Raw genomic sequence first — 8,549 nt, 5'->3', positions numbered from 1 at the left:
CGTTTAAGTGAAAAACGTAAAACAGACCTGTTGTGTAGCGCAGCAAGCCGTGTCGAGTTGTGCAATGTTACTCTCAGAAAAATCGAAACAAAAACTTGTAACAGAGCAGTTGCGTAGTGCAGCAAACAACATTGAATGGTGTAATGTTGCAAAGTTGTGAGACGAAATTTCACCTTGCCCTGCATTTAATATTCCATGCTCAAAATAGATAGAAAATGCTCACAAAGCATGTCGCCATAGCTCCAGGCGGCATCTAACTTGAACCAACTGCACAAGCTTAGAAACGCAAACAAAGGTGTATACCCCTTAGGTCAGAGGCACACATTAGAAATATTAACTGACATTCGTAGTAATTTGAAACGTACGTATTTGCAACTAGCGTTTCTCGTTAACAATAAAACATAGTCTGTGTAAAGTGCCAAACCTGTGTGAAATAGCTGTTTTTACATTTTTGTGCATTTGTGTTGTTAGTTTTGCAACCAACGTCAACTATGTTTGTGCGCTCTCTTTCGTAAATTTAATTCAAAGGAATTTAAAACATTTAATATCCAGCCCACCACGCCCTTATAACGGATTTTCTCTGACAATTTGTTTAAGATTATCGCTTGTGGGTTGGACCATCACACATTTTAGCATCGATATCCCAAAATAAAAAAAGACCAAGAGAAAAGTATGTTACACCATGCTCAAACGGAACCAAAATTAGTGTGCTTTTTGTGAAAAGTTATTGGGTATGTTGTGTTTAGGAAATTACTAAAGTTGATGATAACTTCTTGCTCTTCATTCAAGGTATGTCGTTATGTTTTCATTGAAATCCGATAACTATCTTCCTTGCGTCATAGTGGCTTATTTATCCTTCACTTTCTCTCACTCTGTTTATCTCTCTCTCTCTCTTTCCACATACACACCCGCAAGCACATCCGCACACACGCACTAACTAGCCAATTGCTATAAGTTTTAAGTCCACTATTGGTTTAACTTGGGAAGCAGTTTAGTCTGATTCGTTTTATTATGAATGAAAATGTAATATTAGTGCAGACCATATGTTTGTTTGTGATTTCATATGAAAAAAGCTTGACAGTCAAGAGTGCCTTACTATTTAACAAATACCGTTGATTGTGTTCAGTAGGTAACAACCAAAAGTAGGCAAGAAAATTAACAAGTTTTTTTTGTGTTTCACTACACTTAACATATGTACGTTTTTTTGTTAGAATGCTTTCACGTACCTGGCTGATTAAGTTTACATAACACAACATGGTACGTGCAGCGCAGCAATTTCTCTGTGGGGTTATTTTAATTTTTCTCCCCGCAATACGATGCGCAGGTAAATTTTGTGCTACTTTATATTTGTTATGTGGTGGCCATATTTGTTAAGTGTTTTGGTTACAGCTCTTTTGAAAATAGTTGGAGGAGTTGATTCTGATGTTGGCAGGTGGCCTTGGCAAGCACTTGTTTTAGACCCAATCAATGGAACAGAAACTGCCATCCTTTGCGGTGGAATCTTGGTTCATCGAAGTTGGGTCCTAACAGCTTCATATTGTGTTAGGTCAGTACTACCATGACTAGGCTAATAGGACACTAGGGTGATGAACGAAAATCAATTTTAAGTCAACTCCAATTAATTGTTTGCCACCGCAGACGAATTTTTGCGCTTTTGCATTTCGACATCCGTCCCTGAATAAGACGATTAACAAATGAAACATGAATTCTCCGAGATATATCCCCTTAGTTTCATTTTCAAAAATCACAAAATGGCGTTTGTCACATTAGTACCTATGTGCATGTAACTATTTTGTTTTCACTGAACAAACGGATAGGGGGTATGCAAAAGACCATTTTCGGCCGATTTACCAAAATCACATGTCAAAACGAAACTTGGATCATGGATTTTTTGATAAGTATTTACTTACCTTTATACAAAGGTTCTTTATGGTGGCGATTCTAGCAGCATCTAACACCGTACAGGAATGACAATTTGTAATTTGCGCTTGTTCGCAATAAACACGATTGTTGCGGTTATACTATAAGGCTTTTGTACAAGTTGTGCCTAAGCGCATGTTAGGCGGTGTGACCATTCAAGATTCCCTCTCAATCTAATAAGGGTAAAACTAAAAAATGACACTCAAAAATTCGCAGGGAAAACATTAAACCTATATATCTTTTAGGAATCCTGGTGTTGAAGTTTATTTTGGCGTATGGAATACAACAAGTAGTTTTGAAGAAGGACGGCGAATACACTTTGCAGAAAAAGTAGTTGTTCACCGTTGTCATTCTGATAACAACAGTAAGTAGATTTCTTAAGAAGTACATTAAAAAGGTAGATCAAAAAAGGGTGAATCATCCCAGACACAATGAAATAATGTTTTACGGTAGACAGTGGTTTTCAAATGTTCTCAAATGCGTGCGACGCACTTAAAAAGATTCAAGACACTTGCGACGCACCGATTATAAATCTATCATGGCGATTTGTTTCGATGCTGACAATTTTCAGACCCAGACTCTTGTATACTTTGAAAACAAAAACGCGTAGGGGATAGCAAAGAATAGGTTTTACCTTTATATGTGCTGTGTTGCAACGTTTTGCGATATTGCGTAGAATAAAAAGATGGTCAGTTGTTAAACATCGATAACACTACTAATATTTTTTTTGGATTTTCTTCCGAGAAAGGGTTTTATTTAAAAAAAACTAAGCGGCATATCTATCATAAAAGTAAAAATAGAAAAGTAAAACACAAAATAGGCGAAACTTGGTTGTGGTAAAACGTTCTGGCATATATAATTTTGTGTTTTTAGATGTTTTTGATTATGCGAACTTGGCCTTGATCAAACTTCATAAGGAGGAACCTACAAGAAATGTGGTGTGCTTTCCTACGAAGCCATTGGATGACTGGGCAAGACTAAAAGGAGGAGTGACAATACCTCACTGCGTAGCGACAGGTTATGGGGTTACTGGTAAGAATATTATTTTGTTTTTTACTACTTACTGAAACTCAAAGCAAATTTAAGATCAAATGTTAACCTAGGAACGATAGTGGTAAAGATTCTTGTTTGTACGCGGCACAGAATATACGATTGTTTTTCAAATCAAATCGTTTACACTCTTTCATCCTAAATATGTTACCCACCTAAGCATCAATCCTTTTGTTATTTTCGCACAAGCCATTAATTAATTTAAACAAGAATATAAACATGTAATGTATACGTTTGCTGAAAAATTAATTGGCCTTGAAATTGTGTATTTCAATCAGGTTGTTTTCAGCTCACAAGTTTTGTTGTTTGCTAACTACGGATTTTTTAACAAGGCCGGACGCTTACTTTAAACTAAGTGTCGGTTTCAGCTTACCCTGTGAACAAAATAGTTATCATCAAACAAATTTCAATCTAAAGCGTATATTTCCTGCAGATTCTGGTCACGCAGCTAAAGTTTTGCAAGAAGTATGGTTTCCTTATGTTTCCAAGAAAACGTGCGAAAACACTTATGGAAGTTGGGTTGGCTCCGACAAAGTTTGTACGGAATCAAAAGCAAGAGACACTTGTGACGTACGTTTACAATATTTAGGTATAAGCGGATTTCCATTAAAGAAAATTAATATGGTAATTACCATGAAGGTCATTTTATTTATAAATGAAGGTCATTTTATTTGTTATGCCATGAAATTTAACATTTATTAATTTTTTGCAAATATTGATGATATGTGTACTTCAGGGGGATATGGGTGGTCCACTAATGTGTAGGGCCCCTAGCAGTAATCTGTGTGGTGGTTATTATCTGGCTGCCGTCACCATAGCAGGATCTTCATCATGTGGCGTTCCTGGAAGGCCAGCGGTTTACACAGCAATATATCCACATATTCAGTGGATAAATCATGAAATACATAAAAGTTCTAGCAACCACCCCGATGTGGGAGCCAGGCAGACAATCGTATGTCCAGGATCATCGTCCATAAAAGCCGAAAAAATTTATGAAAACGCTCCCGGCTTTCCCTTCTTGGAATCGCCACGTATTGCACATGGCTATTGGGAGCGTGTCAACTAAAGCCGTGTGTGATTCAAAATTAATTGCAAACACCCACACATTTTTTTAATAGTTGTGTTTACTTTGCAATAAAAAAGCTATACCAAGCGTTTATCAAAGTCTGAAAATTAATCATTGGATTTCCCCTCCCGAATCAGGAAACTGAACGAATTCGTAAAGTACATTAAACCGAAAGGCAGTCAAAAGGAAAAGGGATAGCTTGGTCAAAGGTGAGTTAGAAACCCAAACATCGCCTGAATTTGGCGAAACGGCAGAAGCAGTCTTTGGGCTGTTGGTTGAGAGCAGCATCCTAAAGTAGCAGTGTGCAGCTTGCAGATCGCGAATCGAATTTTTGTGCATCCTGTTATTAAATATCGTGCGGCCCATGCAAAATATTCAATTAATGAAAAATACATTTTTTAATACAGTAACGTATGTTTTATTGCTGTGTGCAAATGCAAGCAATTTAAATGATTTAACATGTTGTTAATCGCCAGGCCCAAAGGAGCTCAGTTGTTTCACGGTGTATATTGTGGCCAAGGTACAGTGGTGCGCAAGTGCACAACTTGCCAGGCAACCTTCACATGTACGTAGGGGATTTCTACCACCGTATCAGATAACGCAGTAGTATTACATGCAATGGCAAGATCCCCTGCGTATATGTGAAGGTTGTCTGGCAAGTTGTGCGCTTGCGCACCAGTGTAACTTGGCCACAATATACCCGTGAAACCACTGAGCTCCTGTAGCTCAGTTGGTAGAGCGTTGGGTCTGGTTAGCCCAGGGTCGTGAGTTCAAACCTCACCGGGAGCTTAATTTTTCAAATTTTGCTCCGACTTGTTAGGAAAAAGTGGCTGATCCAGCTAGGCTGCCAAGCCTGAAAACCTCATGATCGCGATATGTTAGCTGTGATCGCCAAACAAGGACCTGCGCACTGGGGCGATCCTGCCTATCATGCCATTGCATGTAATATTACTGCGTTATTTGATACGGTGGTACAAATCCCCTACGTATATGTGAAGGTTGCCTGGCAAGTTGTAGGCTTGCGCACCACCTTGGCCACAATATACCTCGTGAAACCAAGCTTAGTTAGCTCAGTTGGTAAATCGTTGGGCCTGGTTAGCCCAGGGTCGTGAGTTCAAACCTCACCGGGAGCTCGATTTTTCAAATCTTGCTCCGACTTGTCAGGAAGAAGTGGCTGATCCAGCTAGTCTGCATTGCCTGGGCTGCAAAGCTTGAAAACCTCATGATTGTTGGATAATATTGACTATTATTTCCATTGACCTTACAATGGTTTCACGCTGATTTAAAAAGCACAGTGAAATAACATTCCCCATATAAATCCGTCATAAAGATAAAAGCCTTGGTATGATTAGTCCGGTAGCACTAAAACATCTTTCAGATTCCACTGAAAAAGGTTAAATAGCTTTAAGGCAAACTTTCCAACAACAATAACTTTTCCGTATTAAGTTTCCAAATGATTACATAGAACTAGAGGGTTCTGTTGCCCACCTATATCAGTTACATTTGCTTTAACTGTATAGAAGTAAAAAGTTCTCACATTCAATTTCAACTTTGTTGTAGCTATGTAACCACCGGGATACACCCGCTTCCGAAAAATTCTAATTTGTGATTTTTGTTGTACTGGTATTTCATGTATTTTATATATTCTCTGTTGCTGAAGGGTTTTAAAAGTATGTAGGTGGGTAGGCCTATACGTTTTTTTTATTTCTGTATTTTGTTCGTTATTGTGCAGGAGAAACGTAAATGTGTGATTGCGCTGGTTATGTTTTGCTCGTCTGTTACATCCGTCCTGCCTGTTAGCGGTACAGTCGGTGCAGTCAATCTCTGTTATTCAACAGTAGCACTAATGATGAACTCAGTTGTGTTTGAAGCGTCTGTTTGATATGTTGAGCACCTTTGACTTTCTTGTTTAAAGTAATAAGCTCAAATGTTTTCACCTAAAGGCTATGTTTTTTCAAAAAGTGCTAATATAAATTCGAATTATGTGTAGTAGAATACGCAATAATGATATCCCGTCCTTTTGTGTTACGGTAAGAACAAATTGTAAACTTGGTTGTTGACGTTGGTTGCAAAAATAATTTCAGATTTTTTTCAATTTTTTCTCCACACTATTGAATTGGTGACTTAATTTTGTGCCACGATAGATTTTTATAATTTCTTTTCGAAAGCATGTTTGTCGCCCCACGTTGATTTATATTCGGTTCGAAACCAAGACCACCCCAGTGTGATTTAGATTGGCCAATGTCCGACCCCTAAATCCAGACCCTTTTTTGTTCTCGCACAGAGTCAGCCAGCACGGCCAAATGTCAGCCAGCAAGTCCGTCAAATGGCAATATGGTAAAAATGTGTTTTTATTAAAAACGCGACTTGTTACATCCACCAGAAACATGCGCGTATCGTCATAACCACATACAGACAATCAACAGACCTGCGGAAAAACGAATAATTTAACCTTGTACGTAAAAAAAAGGTCGAAGGTTGATGAAAGACATTTTGGCTAGGTTTGAGAGCTGACGTGGAGGCGTATGCCACTCTTATGTTAAAAGGCGGTGAGAACTTCCATCTTGGCCATGTGTTTCTGTTCGGCGAGACACACCTCATCGTCCACGAGAGCAGTTAAGTTTCATGTGCACGTGTAATTGATGTATAGATTCTGTGAGAATGGGGGTCGTGAGGAGGTCGAAATTAAATGATAATTCATAGTTCTTTGATATTTATGCACCTAAACAAACGACTAATTATAGAACAATGTATAATATCTCAAAATAACCTTTGTACGTCACATGACCGTCCAAGAGAAATAAAACTGTCAAAGTTCCGACATTGGGTCATGTAATATCATTGGAAAAGTTATTTAAAAAGCAATTTTGTAGAACAACCGTTCTTATGGCCATAGTGCGACATTTTCCGCTTCATAACAAATAAAATTCCATCCAACTTTGCGAAAAATTTGCAGACTTGGGTCGCGTTTCATTGAATAGCAACTTAAATGACCTTTGTTCCTATAATCAAAAGCAACTTTAAACACTCTTTCACCATATGTTAATTAATGTTTAAAATCGTGGGGACATTGATTATAAGTGAATATATTATCATCTGCGTTGTTTTCTCCAAAATACGTTGAAAACGTTAGTTTAACCGTTTTTTTTGCAAATTTGCGTGCAAATGTAAATTGTTGTCTAGTTGCTTTATTGCTGGTTGGCTTAACCTTTTTTATTACAACGATATTATAATCTTCATCAAGGCCATTCAGGCATTACTTATTATGTCTCTGGTCCCTGCATATTTATTTGTTGCAGGATTTTCTTTTGGACTTTTGTATACAAAGCACTGCGGGGATTGGATGTCTAGCAATAATATAGAATCTGATTTTGAGCATGTAACAGAAAACTTATTAACACAAGAGAGATATACACACTTAAAGGAACTCGGATGGTTTTGACAAAAGATTTGACCGTGCATCTCCGCGAACCCAACGTCAAGTAAGTCAAGAAATCCCATCACCGATGGTCTGTTCTTGGGCTTAAATTCAATCTGAGACCAAATCCGAGATCTGGACCGATCTGTGAAATCAAAAGTTACGATCTGTTCATTTGTGGAGTCCAAAATATGTACAGGGCGACATTCAAAACTAAGCAGTAATAAAAAGATGATTGCTGGGATTACGCGACAAAGGAGACTAAGAAAAACTAGGACAAATTGAAAGACGTAATGCAAGCGAGAAAAGGCGTCAGAAAGACGGGGCGTATAAGTAGAAGAGTAGAAGCGGTTTCGAAAGACCAAGTTGAACAAAATATTGAAAGGTTTCGAATTATTGCAAGGCGAATTCCTTAAACCCCCAAAGTTATAATAATAATCCTAATAAACGTTTGACACAATTATTTAAATAACCAAAGCACAACAAACCTAAAAATTGAAAGGTTTTCAGCTTGGTAGCTGGACGGACCTATAAAATACTAAAACAGATTTTTTTATGGAACGTGCTTTCCGTTTCGGACCCATTTTTGCACTTAAAAAATGTGGTCCAATTGTGCAGGGCCACAATCATGGAGGCGCTTTGGGGGCAATAAATGCATTTTTTGAACTTTTACTGTGGGTCATTTTAGCAATACATGTAACTGTGCGCACTGACGCATATCGATATTATCCGATTTTCTTTTTTTACTGAACTAAAATTACAACAGCTCTTAGTGGTGCTCAGGGCGTCCACTACCATTTCCGAGTTATTAGTAACGATTTTTTAAGGCGATTTTTGCAACTATGTCTCTGTGATTGTCCGTTGGAGACTAAGCTGTTCTCTTGAAAAATCAATTTCAAGCGAAATTAATATTGTAAAGCTAGCATTATGAACCGTTTCATCCATTAGCCTGTTTTATCCTTTGCAATCGGATATCACCATATGCCGCAAATAGCATGATATAAGAAATGTGGCATGATAAAAATTTGCGTTGTTGGCGAATGGTTGGGTATAAACGGTCTTGAATATCCTTGAGATATTGTTGTTGCAGCACTG

General features: G+C 37.9%; 1 protein-coding gene across 1 annotated transcript; it reads left to right on the top strand.

Annotated features, from left to right (window-relative positions):
- Positions 1-672: 672 nt before the first annotated feature.
- Positions 673-4,127, top strand: LOC145903358 (elastase-1-like). The gene is made up of 7 exons (XM_082991436.1): positions 673-789; positions 1,212-1,324; positions 1,390-1,546; positions 2,166-2,284; positions 2,794-2,952; positions 3,404-3,540; positions 3,707-4,127. Exons 2-7 carry the CDS (start codon positions 1,255-1,257, stop codon positions 4,034-4,036), a joined length of 972 nt encoding a protein of 323 aa, XP_082847562.1. The 5' UTR covers positions 673-789; positions 1,212-1,254; the 3' UTR covers positions 4,037-4,127.
- The last annotated feature ends 4,422 nt before the right edge of the window (positions 4,128-8,549 follow it).

This window comes from Ascidia mentula, chromosome 5 (assembly GCF_947561715.1).
Source record: "Ascidia mentula chromosome 5, kaAscMent1.1, whole genome shotgun sequence".
NCBI lineage: Eukaryota > Metazoa > Chordata > Ascidiacea > Phlebobranchia > Ascidiidae > Ascidia > Ascidia mentula.
Note: the sequence above shows the minus strand (reverse complement) of the source record. Positions and strands in the feature narration are given on the sequence as shown.